Here is a 19,819-nt window from a genome sequence, read left to right as displayed (position 1 = left end):
TACATTAATGGCATGTTTTAGAAGTACTATTTCCAAAATTAAAAATTAACAAATCATCTTACAGTAACACTTTACAATAAGGTTCAGTAGTTAACAGCATTATATTTAATATCAAGTATGTACAATACTTATACGGCATTTATACATCTTAGTTCATCCTGACTTCAGCATATCAATGCATTATTATTACAAGCTGTTTTTGTAAACATTAGTTAATGCACTATGAGCTAACATGAATAAACAGTTAATTTTTAGTAACTAACATTAACAAAGATTAGTGTAATAAATGCCCTGTTCACAGTTCATGTTAGTTAATACATTAGGCCTATAACTGTATAATTTTACAGTCAAAACCTGTAAACTGACATTTACATACATTTTCATTGTGCTTTCTTTTTTGTTATTTTGTTGTCACTACATGTTGAATTTAATTTTATTAGCAATATGGCCTTAATTTACTGCTTTAAAATGCATTTTTTTTTTAATTACAATTTTAAACTCAATATTTAGAAATTGTTTTCAGATTTTATATGAATGAAAGTTTTTTTAACATTGAGGTCTTTATGGACTTTAGCTCACGTGTGGCATCATGAAAGCTGCTCATATTTATTACTGCCTTTGATCACTGGGTGAAATGTTGTCTGGTTTAAAATTAGTGTGACATCTGCCTACTATCAATACGCAGTAGCGACCCTATATTAGCTTTTATAAATGTGTTTTCATCTAAATAATCAGACAGTCTTCTCATGCCTTAGTTTGGTAATTATCCACCAGATGATGTAGAAAATGGCGGCGATCCAACTGCGTGTCTCTATCAGTGAGGGAGCAGTGCATTATGCTCTATCTTTAGCCTGGATTCTCTCTGCCTTTTTTTCCCTTTTCTCCAGCTTTTTTTCCTCTGCTCTCGAGCATACGTTGCCTGTCTGTTTCCTCCCCTGGGCTGCTGCATCGACGCAGGTCGGCGTCACCGTGTGCTAATTTTACTGCTGTTGATGCTGATGCTGATGGTGAAGGCAGCGCACCTGCTATTTCTGTCTCTGCCTCTCTCTGGAGTCTGCCAATTGTATTAATAGACAGGGAATTATTACATACTACGTGATTTCACGTCAGGGCCCTCTTTCTCCCTGACTGGCTGTGTCTGCTGTTAGAGACACAAAGCGGTAGTTTTGAGCTTTTTCTTTATTAATGCAATGCTTAACATTTTATTTAGCCTTTGGGCATTGATTTTTGTTTCGTCAGTATCTTTCAGTTCTACTTTTTTTTAAATAGCTACAGACGGACAAAAGGAAGAAGATCTTGAGGTTCAAGAGTCACTTGTTAAGTGTGCAACTGCGATAAGCATGAAACAGGAAGGAAGTGACCCTAGTGTAATGCTGTGGTTGCGTCACAGTCTCTTACGCACATGAACAACATCATTTCCGCTGCAATTTCTTAGGACAGCAATATGTTACAGATAAAATAAGGCAAACCAATCACAAGGGCTCTGGTCATTGGTTTGAACGAATGTTGACACATTCAGGATTTCCACAGGTTTGGTGTCTATCAAGACGTGCGATCACTAAATACACAAAGAATCATAGTTTGAACATTAATAGAAAATCTTAATGTCTCATTTATCACCAAGGTGTGGTTTCAGTCATATAGTTCATTCTTAGGCTAAAACATGCCTAGGATTGTAAAACTTAAGTCTACCTGGACTAACTAGTTAATACAGAGTCTTTAAGCATTTATTAAGCAAAAAAGAGATTGTGATTTATTACTATTAAATGTTGTTGATGTCACTTCTGAGTAAAAAAAAATTCATTAAGATAAAGACAATGATACTTTTGAATAATTGAAGTCTGATCAATAAATCTAGCTGATAACACAAATAATGTTTGGTACATTTAATATTTATTTTTTCTAGATTTGCAAACAATTCGCAAGTTCACATTTCAGTACAAAAATAAAAATCCCATAAATTAAACAGACTACGTTTTCACAGAAAACTTCATACTTGGACGTCAGACCATTTAATGCAATGGTTAGGCAGCACACATCTGAGTAAATAAAATTCACACATTCAGAAATCAACCGTAAAAGGCAAAACATATCAGTTCTCTATTGCTCAGAACACACTAATACAACAATTCAAATCTAGCACCAGTAAACTAAAAAAAAAAAAAAAATTATTAGTCAACTTAACAATAACTAGATCATTAATGCAAAATCAGTTAATCCATGCTTATCTTGCTACATTTGGCAGGCATGTATGGTTCAGTTAAATATAGGAAGCAATGACGATTGCTTGATAGAGTCAGTTCCATAGCCCTGCAATACCAGATTATATCAAGTTGTGTGTCAGAAATATAAATTCTAAGTGTCTCTAGTGAATTCTCAAAGAGTGAGGAGGGTTGGGGAGTTCAAGGAGTCGGATGATTGGTCGTTGCTGCTGCTGCCCTGCCGTTGCACAGGCCCGCAGCTGGGGAAGACGTCGTTTTCAGGGTAGGTGAACATAAAGGAAGACGTATAGGTGGTGCAGGCCGGGGTGCAGGTGACGACGGGCGTGCAAAGGGGCTCCAGGTCGTTGTTAGCGGGCGTGTAGAGAGGCTCCCAGTCTTGAGTGTACAGAGAGCTAGACAGGTCCACGTCTGGGACCGAGCGAGCCGTCTCCAGCTCGGCTTTGGCCAAGAGCTCCAGAGACTCCTCCAGGGTGGGCTCCAGGTCTGAGATCTTCACCGTGGAGCTGAAGCTGTCGGTGGAGGCCGTGCTGGAGAACAGCGAGCTGCTGGAAGAGGTCGTAACCGGCGCGGTCGCGGTGGAGACCACTGAGGTAGTGATGCTGTGGATCTCGGGGACTGAAGCGGAGGGGATGGGGGAGACGGAGCTGGACGGGATCTTGCAGATGGGTTTGTGAGCGGCGAGGATGAACTCTAACCTCTCTTTCTCTTTGAGCAGGTTGGCGATGTCGTTTTGAAGGGCGGATTTCTCATCCTCAAGTTGGTCGGTTTCCTGTTTCGGAAGAAACATGAATCTTGTTAGACTGATAGATGCCACACATTAACTTGCACGGTTTGTTTAAAGAAAGACTCTTTGCGAAGATCTGCTCTGTACTTACAGCTTGCAGCGTATCGGTGAGCTCTCGCCTGCGGTTGCGGCATTTTGCGGCAGCCATCTTGTTCCGTTCCCGACGGACCCTTTTCTTCTCTTCCTCCTCTGGAGAAATCTGCGGAAGCGACAACATGGAGATTTTACTTTCGGAACGGCGCAAAGCAACCAACGGATGCAGCAGGTGCACTGGATGATCAGTCATTAAAAACAAACTTGGTGCATTGCTTACCTGCTCAATTCTGGCTCTCTTGTTGGAGTTGGGGGACTTGGCTCCAGCGACCCTCAATTTGGGGTAAGGGTTTGGGTTGTAGGACCGAGCTCCGCCGTTGGAGGGCGCCACAGATGAAATCATGGGCTGAACCATCCACTGCAGGTCTGGGCATGAGGAGATCGCGGTCACGGTTGGCACGAAAGAGGCACTTGAGACACTCAGGTCTGTGAACTCCTGAAATGCACGTAAGAAATAGTTTAATATCTGCCAGATATTTGTAGATTATGCTTATATATTTTATGTATATTTAAAAAATAATAATAATAACAACAACAACAACAACATTTATGTAATAATCATTTCGTGTATTATGTTTATTACCTATTATTAACCTATGTATTACACATTTAAATTATTACGACTCCCAATTTGAACACTTCAGCTACGATAAATAAACTACAAAATAAGTCATTTTGAGTATTAAATCATTTTATGTGAATAATAATGTTCTTAAATACCTGAGTCTGGTTGAGCGGGTAATACGCGACGCTCTCTCCGCTCGGCGACGCCGTGCTGCACCGGGAAGACGCGTCACAGTCGGCGTTAAGGCTGGTAAACATCATCTTGTCCAAAGTCGAAAAGCAAGAGCTATCCAGCGCTAATATATCCAGAAAGTCAGAAAGGTTTCAAAAGCCTCGGTCAGCTAGCTCCCTGCTCGTCTGCTGTTCTCCTTTCTGTCGGTATCCAAAGTTTGACTGCCGAGCCACAGCGCCAGCGGAGTTTTTATAGGAGTCTGCGCACTGACGTCAAAGGGTGGGAGGAGCCTCGAGCTGCCAGTGTTTGCTTGGAAACCTCCGAAAACACGTCGTCATGGACGCATTCTGCTGGATACAAAATCGGTACACATCTAATGCACATGTATAAACTTAGTACATGACAAAACGTTTGTAAAAAACGTTCGTAGCTTAATATTGTGAAGAGAAACGGAGTGGAATACATGACGTTCCATAGCAGGGGATCCCAAGACGTCATTTACCTTATATGGAATACATCCTGAAGAGGCGGAGTGCTGATGGGAAACACTCTGTGCAGTGTAAAGCATTATGTAAAGATACTTCGAGAAGGCTTCATTGTTTTCATAGACAACTTTTAAACTGCTTTATTTACAGAAGTAAAAAAAATGCATTTTTATCATCACCGTATTATTATATTGTATAATAGGCAGTTATTGTCATTAAAGTAATATCAATGTAATATAAAGCAAAACATATTGATCCAAACTTTAAATGCTTTTTAGTTAAAGCTCACGTTCTAGGCACACTTTATGTTCTTAGATTGCATACTCGGAACACGGACGGCCTCGGGATGTGTTCGTGCCTTTGCGCAATAAAAGGCGTGTCTCGAGAGTTGCACACAAACACGCAGTAATACAGCCTGAGCTGCCTTCGCTTGTTTAATGACGGATTGCTTTGCGATAAAATGCTGAGTTGCCTTCATAGCGGCGAGTGTTGCGTCACTGGAACAAACACATTTTCACATTATTTAATATTTCAGATGGCCTACATATTTCAAATTCTAGGCTGTCGGTATATTAGGCCCATATTAATAAAAATAAATCAACACATCTGTTTATTGGTGTGTGTAGCTATATAGAGAGAGCGAGTGGTGGTTATTTAATTATTATATATTTAGTCCTACATTTGTGTTATTATTATTTTTGGGTCGCACAATGTCTATTTGGATATATTCTGGACTTTCACGTCCCGCCATTAGCTACGGGTAAATATGACCTAAGTAGGTAGATTTGTTATTGATTAACAAACGAAAATAGCTCTATCAGCGTTCCCATGTGATGTCATATTTTACTGCTCTACTTCTGTGTTCGTGTTTTGTTTGATCTTCCGCGTTGTCTAAGCAACGCCCCTCCCACCGACGTCACTGCAACCCGAGCCTCCGCGAATGAAGTCTAAAGTTTCGCCTTTCACCGTCTGTTCTCATTGACAGTAAATAAACAATGCAATGATTGTGTGCACTCCAAGGCGCTTACAAAACTAAAGAGCGATCATTATTTCATTGGAAATGTCACTCTCGTTGCTTTTTTTTGGAAAACAAGCAGAAAAATGTGTCTGAGGTATTGGAGTTATTACTGACAATAACTATATAACTATTCCTTCAACCAGGCTGAAAGTTTTATTCTTTATTTAGCCATTGCTAGTCTTGTGCTCAAGGTCATGAGACCACAGCGAGTTTTTATAAATAGAATTCAATCTCTGCGCTTATTAACAATCACTAGTCCGCTGTGCAAAATAATGGTATCCGAAACCTGTGATTATTTTTAATCACCTTGTGAGAAACCTGACGACGTGTGTAATAATAGATGTGCTAAAAAAAAGAGGGATTAAATACCCTTGATATGAGGAATTCATATCCTGAAAAGATTATGATGTCACTGTGACATCAGGTTTTTGAAATATGAAGTTGGAGAGCAGTCCAAAAATGACTTCCACATACACACACACACACACACACACAGAAAACAAAGCAATTAATAATAATATATAAATATATACATTTTTAAAATTTAATTTTTAAAATAAAATTTTAAATTAAAATTTTAAAATACAGAAAGTGTTTCCAAAATAAAACATAAAAATATATATATTTTTTTTACATTTTTATTAAAATCAATTTATTTCGGTAATACATACTGGTTTTGCGGAATAGCCCTGCATAAGGCCCTTTTGCCTTTATGAGAATCACAGATCAGAAACCAGAGGCGGATCTGCCGGGAAACACTTGGACTGTGGACAGAAGGGAGGCCCCACTCACACGCCCTCGTGTGAAAGAAAGCAGGATTACCTCATCAGAGCTATGAATAGAGATTTTCACACAGGTTATGGAGAAGAACAACGGCGTTTTCTACCAGCCCTAGTGAGAAAGCCTTTGGGGTTTACTGCAAATCCTTAATATCGCGCGGAGAATAACGTCTGCCAGCAGACAGTTATGAAATCGACAGCTTCATTATAAAAAAAAGTTTAAATCACGTACTTAGATAATTTTGGCTACTTGGAGAAGATGTCGTCATAAGATTGTCATTGAATTAAGTGTGATATGATAAAAATAGGCTGTGCCGCAGTAGCGCTGCAGCTAGACGCTTCACACCGGATGCGCCATATATGGTCATGGCACGCAGCTCTCTGATTGGCTGCTCACATTAGCGACAGGGTTGTTGCTGGAGCGCTCTGAGTGGGAGATCCATCATTGTAATTGACAAGGGATACGAAAAATCACAGTTTTTAATAGAAAGGGCGCGGTTGAAGTATCCCAACAATTATTTTATTGTTTAATTTCGCCTTATGCTTCGGCATGCTAACACTTTCTTACACCCATGATGTCAAATGCAAGCGTGTATTTTTGTTGCTTATTTCTGTCAGCTACATGCCTCGTCCCACAATCGCGCACTTGCAGACAAGCCATCTTATACAGGGAGATATAAGTCTGTAATATTCATAAATCGATCCTCTCGCAGGAATGCAAAAGGCAGGCTGCAAACAAGGCACGTAAAATGACGTATCTTGTTCATTCATGTGAAAGCTGCAGGGTTGCAATTTAACAAAATGACCTCGGTTTACGCGCAGCACGCTTTATTTGAAAGCCTAAAACGTTGCATGAAAACGAGCACTGTTTCGAGCGAGGCGTATCTGCGAAATGCCGTATATATATTGGGCTCACGCTTAACTGTCTCCCCTCCGGATCAGTGGTACAGTCTCACAGATTTCATTCATAAAAATCTGCCTCACTATAAAGAGAAGCGGCGTTGATGGTTGGTGCCTCCTAGCGTAGTAACCTCAATCTAGATATAAAAAAAAAAACGAAGAATAGCATTCGGTGACATTAGTCACATTTTAATCTGGTTCCCAGCATCTCCTGGAGCGATCTAGCAGAAGTGATGCCTAAAAACGCGAGTGTTTCTCAGGTGTCTGCAGAACAGCTGCTGCACACATCAGCTTCTGAGATGAAGGATACGCAGGTACAATCAAGTGCATGTTTACCTGGAATGTAACCTAAATGTGATATTTTTAAAAGCTGTGATTGGTTATTTATGTTTATGTGATTATTTCAGGGTTTTTTTGTTTTTAATACAAACAAATGATTGATGTAAGTGGTATTAAAATGCAATTTTGTTATGGACCATGTATGATGAACACATTTCCGTGCCCGTTCTCAGAAGACAGGTATTCTGAAGGATGCTGGTGCTCCCTTTGTTCCAACGGTCACTGCTGTAGCTTCAGCTCCAGATCTCAAGTGGATGGTCCTGTCGACTGACATCTCTTCAGTGTCGCCCTGCAGACACGAGAAACCACAGAGCTCATCTCACTCCACAGATGCCAAACCGACTCGAAAGACCTTCGCTGGACGGAGGAAGGGGGTGAAAGATCAGGTAAATGCCCATTTCATATAATTCACATAAATTAGATTTTTGTTTATATGTTTTTCTGAAGAAATCCACATTCAGCTGACTGTAGAAAACATATATTTACGTCATTGATATACTATTTCATATACCTTTCATCTGCAGAAAACGTTCTTAATAGGAAAAAAAGGTGCTTCTTATTATTAAAATGTTTTTTTATCGTTAACACCTGTGTGTTCTTTGAATAACATAAAATGATTATTCTGTAAACATCCTCTTTATTTTTAAGAATTCAATTTTAAGTAAAACTGTTCTATGCATGTTTGAATTTTGTGCAGAAAAAATCACTCAGTTGTTATTAACCACAGATATATGCCCGTATTGCTTTACTTGATTTATTATTTATTACTTTAATTTTCTTTAGTTAATACTACTTCATAACATGCATATGGATTTTAATATGAAACTCTAATGATATACACGCACATTTTAATATGAAAGGTATAGGAAACAGTTATTTTTAAATTGTGATATTTCACACTCTTAGAAATTAAGGTAAAAAAAGGGGCATTACCTTTTCAAAAGGTACATGTTTGTACCTAAAAGGTACATTTTTGTACCTAAAAGGTACATATTAGTATTCAAACTATACTTTTGAAAAGATACCACCCCAGTGACAGCTTTTGTACCTTTATTTCTGAGCAATATCAGTTTTTTTAGATATATTTTATTTTTTATAAAATGAATGGTGCTTTGGTTAACAGAAGACAACTTGATTATCTTGATCATTCTAGAATCCATATATATAAATGTGCTTTTTTTATTTTTAGCTTTCTCCAGAGGAAGAGGAGAGAAAGAGGATCAGAAGAGAAAGGAACAAACTCGCAGCCGCGAAGTGTCGAAATCGCAGACGAGAGCTAACCAACAGCCTCCAAGCCGTAAGTTCACAAACCCCTATATTCTGCAACCACCTTCTTCAAAAACGATACGTTTGTGCACGATATGATTATAATATGCGTTCGTATAGGAAACCGATAGCCTTGAGGAGGACAAAGCGGCTCTGCAGTCTGAGATCTCCAGTCTGTTAAAGGAGAAAGAACGGCTCGAACTCATCCTCTCGGCTCACAAGCCCCATTGTAAACTCAAGGAGGAGACGGCGGCAGACAGCGAGGAGCAAACCCAAGCCCAGGAGGAGCAGATTCAAGCTCCCAGTGCCTCCCCAGAACAGGTGCCCACCTCCCCTCAGCAGGCCGACCCCACCAGCGCCGCCATCTTTGGCGACTCCGATGTCCTCCTGTGCTCCAGCGCCGAACTGGGTCCCGCCGAGGTGGAGCCATACATCGATATGCGAGATGTGTCCATGGAAGACATTAGCGAGGTGATTGACAGCGGCGACGACATGGATCTGTTAGTGCCAGATATTGACCTCACTAGCTCTCTGGGTCTGAGCGAATGGGAAACCCTGTACATGTCGATGGGTGGAGGGTTGGAACCTCTCAGCTCTCCGTCATGCAGCCCCAGCTGCAGCAGCACCAGCGCCGTGCCCGTCTTCAGCTTCAGCAATGCAGACATGGAGAAGCATGACAGTGGGAAAGAAGGGAAATCTAATGCAGCCAAAGAAATCTTGACGACTTTATGAAGCTTCTGGCACACCATTCTTATAAATAAAGGTTCCAAGATGGGGTTTTCACAAGGGTGCTTTACTGGCATGTACGGTTCCATGATGATATTGTCCACGCTAAGAACATATGGTTCTTTTAATAGCTGGTCACTAAAAGGATATTTGGGGAACCCAAAATAGTTCTTCTATAGCATTGCCGTGGACCTCCAACAGTTTCGGAACCTTTATTTTTAAAAGTGCAAAAAAAAGAACCTTTCAGTTTTTAAAAAACTGTTCTTTGTTGAAATTTATCCACGCACAAACGTTTCTGATAGGTAAGTGTCTTCATAGAAGAATTGATGCTAATAATGAATCTTTATTTTTTAAATAATCATTCTATGGCATTGGTGTGAAAACACCTTTTGGGTTTCCCGGGAGAACAGTTCTATTTTTCTGTTTTTATTAGAGCAGCACATTATTTTTGTGCAGTGGAAAGGTTTTGTGGATGTTATTTTAAATTTCTTCACGGAACCTTAATTGCCAATAAAGGACCTTTATTTTTAAGAGTAAAATGATCTAAGAAAGAAAGGGTGAGCTGTGAAATATTGTTGAAAAACCGAAAAACCCTCATAAAAACGCTTTCATAAATGAGTCTGACATGTTCAACATTTACAAAAAAAAAATAGTGAATGCTGTGCAGTAGATGTACTGTGACCCTTACATCCAGTGAAGTCACTATAGTCACTGTTTGTTTCTTCCAGATGTTGACATTGTTGAATATGTTGTTCATCCTGTGAAAGACATGCTTATATGCACTTTTGTACCATGTAGGTACGTGTAAATGTATCAGTTGGTGTGGTGATGTACAGTGCAGTCTGTTACACCGTGTCTTTAGTGTGTGACTAACTGTTTTTTGCTATTGTCCAAAAAAAAAAAATTATAATAATCTGACCATGGTGGCAAAAAAAAAAAAATCATTATGCATTTTTTTTGTTCTTCCTGCTTCCTTTTCAATGGTCTGGCATGTTTATAATAAACAAAGAATAGATATCAAAATTAGCAAATGTGTGCATTGATTTATTTAATAAGAGGGAGGCAGAAATGTAACGCATCTCTTGGAGTTTCTTACATTTGCACGCACGAAAATGAATGCATCGTTTCGACTAAACATAGGCATTCACCCACGTCTATTATCACTCCACGAATTTCGCCATCCGTCTATTTTTTAGGGTATCTGTGAAACGCCATTCACCCACGACGATACGCCAATACCGAGGCTGTTGTCAACGGCCGGAACGTTCTCTCTACGCCTGGGACGCGACTTAAAGCGTCTGACGTCACTGCGTATTTACGCGCACGCATTTTTCGCTCTCGGTTCTACTTCCGTGCCCATATTAGGCAACGAAATCGAGCTGTTGTTCTGCCTCTATGGAAACAGCAGAGTAGTGTTTCACCAATGAAAGTTTTCCCGGAAGACCTGGTAGAAAGAGAAGGGGAGCGAAGCTCTCGGTATGTTACGGGAACTGTTTTGTATTTTTCGGGACTTCATTTGGGTTTCCAACGTAGTGCCTATATTTTAAGCGTTCACGTACGTTCATATATAACGAACTTACTTCTTAGATAATGGCCTCTGCACTGCTGCAAAGTCATAATGTCGATGAAAACACTGAACGGCTAAATCCCTCCTCTATTTAAGTGTAGTAATTGAGAGCTAAAGCAATGTCAAACACTGGACTGTTGTTCATTTAAGCATTTTACTCCTGTTTTTTTAAGTAAGCACTGCTCATAACAACTAACTTCCGTGCCCATATTATAGCAGTGCTTTTTGTGTGTGTGTGTGTGTTTGATTATCTGCAGTATAAAGTGAGTCCAAAAGTCCAAGGCCATTAGTGAAAACGCTTATATTGTCCAGTTTAATAATAATTAAAACGTTTAATTTCAAATGTTTAATCAGAGCAACAATTTTAGTGATAAGCTGAACTTAAAAACTCATTTCTTTTACATTGTAACAAATGTGACCAACTACTTGCATCTAAATACGTGTTAATGGAAATTATTTCTATAAATTCTATAAATCTATAATTTGTTAAAAGTTTTCACCATCTTAAAACTTTGTGACACACACACACACACACACACACACACATATATATATATATATATATATATATATATATATATATATATATATATATATATATATATATATATATATATGTATATATATATATATATATATATATATGTATATAATACACACACACACACACACACACACACACACACATCATGATCTTGGTCATATACATCAACTGTAAATATGCCCAGAATTAAATCTGTCTTCTTATTTAGGTGAAGCTCTGCTTCCCTACCAAAGCAGCTCAATATAGACACACACTGCTCACATCCACATACCGCTGCTGCTGGCAATGTTTACAGCATGTTCTTGGAACAAACACAATACAAACATCTCATTCTGGCCACTTTATTAAAGTACAAAGGATAAAAAAAGGGAACCTGATGGACAGACAGACAGCTTTTGATTAGTCAACATGTGCCAGGTTAATGATTCAACTGGCCAAAATAAAACGATGTCCGGCAGGGCTTCCTCTTTCGTGCATGATTCAGGTTGCAGATTTTTAACATATAGTGAAGTTTAAAGTCAGATGTATATCTGGCGTGCCTCAAGTCCTTTGGTTTTCTTCTCATACATTTGACTTAAAATGTTTCGGATATCGCTGCAGATTGTATTTAAATCCACAAGCTTGTTTATGTTAACACAATTATTAAATAAAATGTTGACTCTTTATACAGAGTCATACAACTATCATGCACAAAACAACTTTTTAAGTATGCAGAGAAATAGTTTGCTCTAGGAAATATTTGGCAAATAAAAGCAAAAGAAACTGCATATTGCTGATAATGCAGCGTTATTTTCTGTTTAATTGCATAAATAGTGTGCGTATAACTGATTTGTGATTGTGCGTTTGCAAATGACTGTGTTTCCAATTATATTATATTTCCAGGGTTGGAAGTGGGCCTCAGTTTGCAACAATGTCTGGTTGCTGTTTGGTTTAAATGTATCATTGTCTTAAGTTTATTAATATGATGGTGAAATGCAGAAGTGTTGTACTCAGCATTGCTCATCAGGATTTTAATGTGTGCACATACAGTCAGTGAAGAAGGAATTAAGCTTGAATATCTCATCACGTTTCGTGCCTTTTCAACCTTTCGCCCTTAAAAGTTTTGCATGTCTGCACTTTTGAGTGTTAAATCTTTACAAAGAGACACATAATGTGCATTAAATGTAACTGAAGACCAGGCCTTATGAATCCTGATGATTCTTCTGATGATAAAGTAATGCTGTCGGACAATAAATGTGGAAGAGGAAGTTTGTCTGTGTGTCAGAGGTGAGACACAGAGGTGATTGTGTCTGCGGTCAGTCTGTCTGTGTATTTCAGTACATGCCAAAAGATCCAGGTTGGATTGTTGAATCATAAATACATAAACCATACTTGCAGATAAAAAAAAAATGGGTGATCATAAAATTCCCATTTCATTACACCGATTTCTCTCTCGTGTCTGTGGGTGCGAACAGAAATGCATTGCATTCATTATTGCAAAATTGTGGAAATTATTAGATTATTTGAGATGCATTCAGTTATATGGCCCAACGGCCAGATATACGGTGATTTTGACCACAGATAGCCACGAATGACTGTTAAAAAACAAATATGTGAGAGAGATCTGCATAATAAGATGTTACGTCTTCACGAAGCAGCTTAAAAGACTTAAAGTCTGGTTCAAATGCAATAAAGCAGATTTGGAAAGACATGTTTGTATTGGGCACTTAAAACCTTTTTTCACTGCAGATTTTATTGGATCTGAAATAGTAACGTTTAAACTTAAAGAAAGTCATATATATTGCTAAGTTTATGTAACAGCTTGTAAATCTGTAAGAAAGCGAAAGCATCTTGCGTGTTATACAACAGGATAATGATTGCCTGTAAAGCTATCTGTAGTCATATTGTCTCTTGAGGGTGTGGAAAAATGTTAAAGCAAATTTGCAGAAATGTCTCCAGGTCTCCATTTAAGACACAAACGTGAAATATCATGTTAAAGAATGACGCTGTATCGTGTGCTCAGTTGATACAAATGTAGTTTAACGAAGGCATTTTGCCTTTTCCCACCTTTTTCATTACGTGCTTTAATTCTACTCGTCTTAACAGTAAAGTATGAGCTCAGTTTCCCTCAAGTTCAAACAGGTGTTTTAGCAGAGAAACCGCAGGTGCAGTTCACACCTGCATTTCACAACCACAAACCGTCAGAAGTATTTTATCTACGCTATAGTTGTTTTTTATCACTTTTCAATAAGTTCTGCTTAAAGTGCACTTGTGCTTTTATTTCTGTAAAATAACTGCTAATAACTGCTTTGATGTTATGCAAAGACTTCCAGTCTGTATTCTGTACTGTATTATACAGTAACTTGAATATAAACATCTTTATTGAATATTACTATATTTTGTGACATAGCCTGGGTTGAGGGCCATGAAAAAGTTTAAAGAAAAAACTGCGTGAAATAACTTTTGATTAAAACTTATTTAATAAATTAATAAAAAGATACATGAATAAAAGTAAGTTTAAATAAATAAATAATACACTATCTAGCAATGACAACAAAAGGATTTACTCAAAAAAACAAACAAACTACTTTTCACAAATAATTAAAAACAAATAGCAAAAATCACATTGAGTTGAAGGTGAAATTTTGAAGAAGAAAGACTTGTAAAACACACTGAAATCAGCCTAAGCTCCAGACTGGTCATAGCTGGCAGACTTGTTTTAGCTGGTCAGACCAGGTTGGGAGAACAGAATAGACTGCTTTTAGCTATTGTTTTCAGCAGGGTTACAGGCTTAGTTTTTTTTACAAGTTTATAAAATCCTTTTATAACATATAAACAAATGTAATGTAATATAAGAGAAACAAAGATTATACAGATAGCCTACACTACCAGTTCAAAGTTTTTTTTACTACCAGTAAGATGTTGTTTTTTTTTTCTTAAAGAAATCTCTTCTGCTCACAAAGCCTACATTTATTTGATCCGAGGTACAGGTAAAAATTATTATTATTTTTTTTTAAAAATAACTTTTCAAATTAAAAACGTTTGGGTAAATTTTTTTCAGGAATCTTCAATAGAAAGATCAAAAATCACTATCTTATATAAAAAGCTTTTGTAATATGTGTGTGTGTCTGTGTATATATATATATATATATATATATATATATATATATATATATATATATATATATATATATATATATATATATATATATAAGCAAGGGTGCTTTAAATTGATCTATTGCAGATAAATGCTGTTCTTCTGAACTTTCCATTCACAAAGAAACCAGAAAAATCATTATATATATATATATATATATATATATATATATATATATATATATATATATGTGTGTGTGTGTGTGTGTGTGTGTGTGTGTGTGTGTGTGTGTGTGTGTGTGTGTGTTTTGAGCAGCAAATCAGAATATTAGAATGATTTCTGAAGTGTGACTGGAGTAAAAAAATCAGCTCTTGAATCACATTTTAAAATGTATTCAAAATGAAAAGTGATTTAAAAAAAGTGAAACTATTTTATAATTTTACCGTGAGCACAAGAGACGTCCTTGAAACAAAAAAAAAAACATTTAAAAGTCTTACTGTCCCAAAGCTTCGGACTGGTAAGGTACATGTAGGCTAATGGTTTTGTAAACACCTTGCAGATGTTTGCGCGGTTTGGCTCGATTTTCGTGGCTCTCGTAGCCTACTGAAACTCGAGTTTTCCCGAGGCTTCGTTACATAAAGATAAACACATGAGCTCACGGTGTTGTATTGTTTGTGTTTTGACGGGATGTCCCGCGTCGGTGGCTTCTCGCAGGGAGTCCCGGTCGCTGTTGTTGTGTTGTTTGGTTGCTAGGGGGCGTGGCCTAGCGCTCCTGCTGGCGTCACGCGCGGAGAGTTCCGCATTCCACGGCGCCCAGCGATACATAAACGCGCTGATGCAACGGGAACAGACGCGCAAACGAGCTAAACGGACGAGCGACCGCCGACTCTCAGCAGCGAACAAGTAAGTGCTTTATTCTGCTGCTATTACAATGCGTTCACGCTGAAATCACGGAGTTGAATCGGACAAGACGTCGGGAGCGTTGTAAAGGTCGAACATGGTGATGATAAAATGCTGCACTTCTGATGATACAACTGCATTGACGATGAGATATACTAATAAAAACCTAGGAAAGAGTTCGGTTATATTCATGCATCACTGTGATGTGCTGAATGTATTTTCTGTAGCAGCCAAGTTATTTAATGCACACAAAAGTACATTTTGTACTGTAGGCTACTTTAACTGTATTGTTGTGCTCAGTGTTTTCTAACCAGGGGTCTCTTAGAGACTTTAAAACTGAATACATTGACCATCTATTACCCATTATAGAAGATGGTAATATATGTTAGAGTTAAAGTATTAAAAAAAGACTAGCTTTTTGAGGGGTGCTTAAATTTGAGACTGATTTAAATGCCTTGTCTTGCAGTTATACAACTACATTTTTATATGCTTAGGTTTTATGCATTTGTATTGTTTTGATATTATATCTGCACTTTGAAATCATTTTATCGCACTGCTGATGTCGGCTGCAAAACATTTTCAAACACTGAGCATTTACCGGACCTGAAATACTGGCTGCTTTTATTCAATGTTCGTCCTTAACATTAAATAGTTTCTTAATGTGGAAATATGTTCTCTTTTGAACTTCTAATGGTCAGATGCAAAAAGAAATGCTAAATTGTCTCTATGCAGATTTGTCGCAAAAAATGTAATAAATTAAAAAAGATCATTTGCTCTTAGTCTATCACCAGTAAAATGTGTCTTTCTGAAGTACTCTGAAGAATGTAGCCAGGAGCTGCTGCGAATGGCTTGAGGAGTTTTTCAGGATAGAAACATGTTTGACTGTTACATAATCTTGTAATGGCCTTTACAGAAGCCTCGGTTTTAACATGCGTAGGTGTTGTTTGTGCTCTTGGGAATCTTGACGTTTTCCTATAACTCTGTGAGAGGCAGATTTACATGCACATTTACAAAGTTTGCGTTCCTCTCGTGGAAACTTCATTATTCTCTGTGGCTTTCCATTGGAGACGAAACGCATTTTGACCCATCAGTCCTTGTTAAACTTAATTCCAAAATAAAAACTCTTCTTAAACTTGTGAAAAGGTTACTGCTAGTGTTTTCTTCAACCCTCTTGCAGTTGTCTAGTCATTTTGACCCGGAAAGGATTTTATTTTTACTGGAAATACTAGTTCATGTTTCTGCATTGAACTAAAACCTATACCGACTTTGATTAAACACAGTATAACGTCTTCCTAAAAAAAACAATACTTGCACTTTTTTTTAGGAATAGCATACAAAAATGCTTATGAATTACAGCACAGTATTTTTTATATAAATATTGCATTTAGTCACACTTTATATTAGGTGGCCTTAACTATGCACTTGCATCAATTATTGTGTTTATGTTTTATTGCAAAACACTTCTGGTGCTATTGAGGTGGGATATGGGTAAGGTTAGGGACAGGTTTAGCGGTCTGGGTAGGTTGAAGGCTAAGTTAAGGAGTGAGGGATGGTTCAACAATGTAATTACAAACAGGTATTTTTAAAAATATAAGTGCAATGTAAAAATATGCATGTATGCAATAAGTGCATTTTTCCAAAATGATTAATTTAAATGCGAGTAATGGAGGCCACTTAATATAAAAGTGGGTCTTTTTTGGCATTCAACTTCAGTTATTACATGTGCCTCATTGATCTGAGCTCATGCATCGTTGATCATATTATTGTCAAGATGATCCACAAGTAACGCTTTTGCGACTCAAAAAACCCCTGTGCTAACAAGTCAACAAATATATTGACTTGGTGATAATTTAGTGCAATTTTTGATTTACAGGACAGAAGAATTATTGCAATTTGAATGCGTGAACGCTCTTTAAAACCAACAGAAGCACTGACATCTCCCTGTTTGTTTCTGAAGCAGAAATGATGCCCGGTCAGATCCCTGATCCGCTGATGACGGCCGGTTCTCTGCCCAGCGTCGGTCCTCTGGCTGGGATTCCCGCCACCACCCTGACAGACCAGCTCAAACTAGCAGAGCTCTACAGCCTCGGCGCGGTTCTGTCTCCTCTCATCCTGAACAGACACGCCAAGAGACCGTTCGACGTCATCAAGGGTGAGGTGAGAACAAAACATGACACTTAACACATACAGACACTCAAGGCCAAGTTCTCGTTGCATCTTCTAACTCAGATCGCTATCAGACTACGTCGGATGTTCAAAAATGTGGAAAGTTGAGTAGTTCAAAACATACGGGCAACAGCTGAGAAAGTGAAACCAGTGCTTTTGATTGAGAAGCTTCTTTGAAAGCCCTTTAGGAAAAAAAAAACTGGTCAAGAGTGCCACCTGCTGGACACGAGAGAGTTACAATTCGTTTAGGTTTAGTTCAAGTACTGTGTATTATAATAACATTTTATCGTGTATAAATGAGTGCGCGTAGATCTAACGAACACATTTGATTTTTTCTGTCCGCAGGCAGATGATGACGAGGAACGCAAGAAGAGGAGGCGAGAGAAGAATAAAGTCGCAGCCGCTCGCTGTCGAAACAGAAAGAAGGAAAGAACAGACTTTCTCCAGAAGGTGAGTTAGAAGATGTACAAAAGCCCCTTTGAGGACTCGTTAGCGGTCACTGAGGGGAAAGGAAAAGAAAATAAAGGAAAACTTTATTTTACAGTGCTCCTGTTACATGTTAATGACTATAGCAGCAGCAGTTGACGTCATTTCAGTCGGTTTTAGCTGTTTACTGTGCCGTTATTCATATAAAAGTTATTTAATATAGCTTTTCTTAAAAACTCCTGATGCTTATGCAATTTTTATGCATGCCTTTTTTCTTTTTTTATAATATTAATTTATCAATATTTGTGCTTTTGGTAATTCATTTGTTATATTGCAGAACTTTAAAATGGGTAACACTTTACAATAAGGTTTATAACATCAGTTAACTGCATTAGTTCATATGAACTTGTACAGTATTCATTCATTTTAATTGTGAGCTAACATGACCAAACAAGGAATGACTGTATTTTTATGAACTAAAAACAAGATTAATAAAGAGTAATAATTGTTCGTTCATGTTAACTAGTTTCAACGAATGACATCTTATTGAAAAGTGTTACCTTAAAGTGAACGTTAAAACTATTTAATGTAAAAGGTATTTAAAATGTTATAAATGTTAAATTTTATATTTGTGGTATACAGAACACTTGTGTAATTATGCATGCAATTTTGTTTATTCATTTTTTTATTAGTACTATTCTGTTAGTAATAGTTGCAGCTTTTGTAAATAACCATTAACACAAACGCTGTAAAGTAGCGTGACTTGTGTGTTTTTGTGTGCGGCGAGACGGCCCAATTAACCCGAACGCTTTCTGGTTGCTGCTGTAGGAGTCTGAGCGCTTGGAGACGCTGAATTCGGAGCTGAAGTCTCAGATCGAGGATCTGAAATCTGAGCGGCAGCAGCTGATCGTGATGCTCAACCTGCACCGGCCCACCTGCATCGTCCGCACAGACAGCGTGAAGAGCCCCGAGAGCGACGAGCACGTGCTGGACCGGCGTGAGGAGCAGTCCGACTGAACACACACACACACACACACAGCTGAGGCGCTGTCAGGACACTAGCACAAGAAGAAGAGATGATGCAGGACATTCACTCTCAGAGGAAACGGTCTGGGATTTATACATATAAAAAAAAACACAACAACAACAACATCCTGTCAGTGTCAATATCAGCATAAAGCAAAAAGGAAGGACATTTGTGTGGACGACAAACAAACCTCCACGAGATCACCCAAAAAGCTCAAAGACGTTAGAAAGGCGCTGGTGGAGCTGCAGGCGTCGCGTCTCTCAGTTGATCTGAGCGCTTCCTCCGGCGGCCTGCAGGCGGCGCTGTCTGATAAACTCTTCACTGACGCGGGCGTCGCTAAGAACCGATTGTTTACAGTTGTTTGCATTGACGCGGTCAATTGTATATTGTACTGTTTATTGTATTTACATTTTTATTGTGCCATTACATGATACAGAGTATGTTTTATGTTCAGGGTGTCTGTTGAACGGCCACTTTTATTACCAAATAATGCTTCTTTGTTACATGAAGCCCCATTAAAATAAAGCCTATTTTTCAAATACAACTTGTCTCATTCAAATATTGTTACATATCAATTTACTATTTTATAATATTCTTAATTTTTATATTTTATTTTTTTACACTTTTATATTAAAATATGTTTAATATTTATGTTCTATAAATATATATATATATATATATATATATATATATATATATATATATATATATATATATATATATATATATATATATATATATATATATATATATATATATATATAT

General features: G+C 37.8%; 3 protein-coding genes across 5 annotated transcripts; 2 read left to right on the top strand and 1 right to left on the bottom strand.

Annotated features, from left to right (window-relative positions):
- Positions 1 to 1,871: 1,871 nt before the first annotated feature.
- On the bottom strand, positions 1,872 to 4,060 carry fosab (v-fos FBJ murine osteosarcoma viral oncogene homolog Ab). The gene is made up of 4 exons (XM_043220155.1): positions 3,820 to 4,060; positions 3,320 to 3,535; positions 3,098 to 3,205; positions 1,872 to 2,991 (listed from the first exon to the last, which is right to left on the bottom strand). Exons 1-4 carry the CDS (start codon positions 3,922 to 3,924, stop codon positions 2,377 to 2,379), a joined length of 1,044 nt encoding a protein of 347 aa, XP_043076090.1. The 5' UTR covers positions 3,925 to 4,060; the 3' UTR covers positions 1,872 to 2,376.
- A 2,590-nt stretch (positions 4,061 to 6,650) lies between these two features.
- si:ch211-153j24.3 (proto-oncogene c-Fos) lies at positions 6,651 to 10,352 on the top strand. Of its 2 annotated transcripts, none has more exons than XM_043218899.1 (4): positions 6,651 to 7,331; positions 7,533 to 7,742; positions 8,546 to 8,653; positions 8,743 to 10,352. In XM_043218899.1, exons 1-4 carry the CDS (start codon positions 7,251 to 7,253, stop codon positions 9,352 to 9,354), a joined length of 1,011 nt encoding a protein of 336 aa, XP_043074834.1. In that variant the 5' UTR covers positions 6,651 to 7,250; the 3' UTR covers positions 9,355 to 10,352. The 2 variants fall into 2 exon arrangements, with proteins under 2 accessions (XP_043074834.1, XP_043074833.1); XM_043218898.1 differs by having other exon boundaries at positions 6,658 to 7,331; positions 7,530 to 7,742.
- Positions 10,353 to 15,280: 4,928 nt separating this feature from the next.
- On the top strand, positions 15,281 to 19,598 carry jdp2b (Jun dimerization protein 2b). 2 transcript variants are annotated; one of them, XM_043220461.1, is made up of 4 exons: positions 15,281 to 15,438; positions 17,393 to 17,592; positions 17,947 to 18,051; positions 18,856 to 19,598. In XM_043220461.1, the coding sequence occupies exons 2-4, from the start codon at positions 17,398 to 17,400 to the stop codon at positions 19,042 to 19,044; spliced, it is 489 nt and encodes a 162-aa protein (XP_043076396.1). In that variant the 5' UTR covers positions 15,281 to 15,438; positions 17,393 to 17,397; the 3' UTR covers positions 19,045 to 19,598. The 2 variants fall into 2 exon arrangements, with proteins under 2 accessions (XP_043076396.1, XP_043076397.1); XM_043220462.1 differs by having other exon boundaries at positions 15,285 to 15,438; positions 17,396 to 17,592.
- Positions 19,599 to 19,819: the final 221 nt, after the last annotated feature.

The sequence above is a fragment of the Puntigrus tetrazona genome, chromosome 20, assembly GCF_018831695.1.
Source record: "Puntigrus tetrazona isolate hp1 chromosome 20, ASM1883169v1, whole genome shotgun sequence".
Taxonomy (NCBI): domain Eukaryota; kingdom Metazoa; phylum Chordata; class Actinopteri; order Cypriniformes; family Cyprinidae; genus Puntigrus; species Puntigrus tetrazona.
This window is presented reverse-complemented; position numbering and strand designations above follow the sequence as displayed.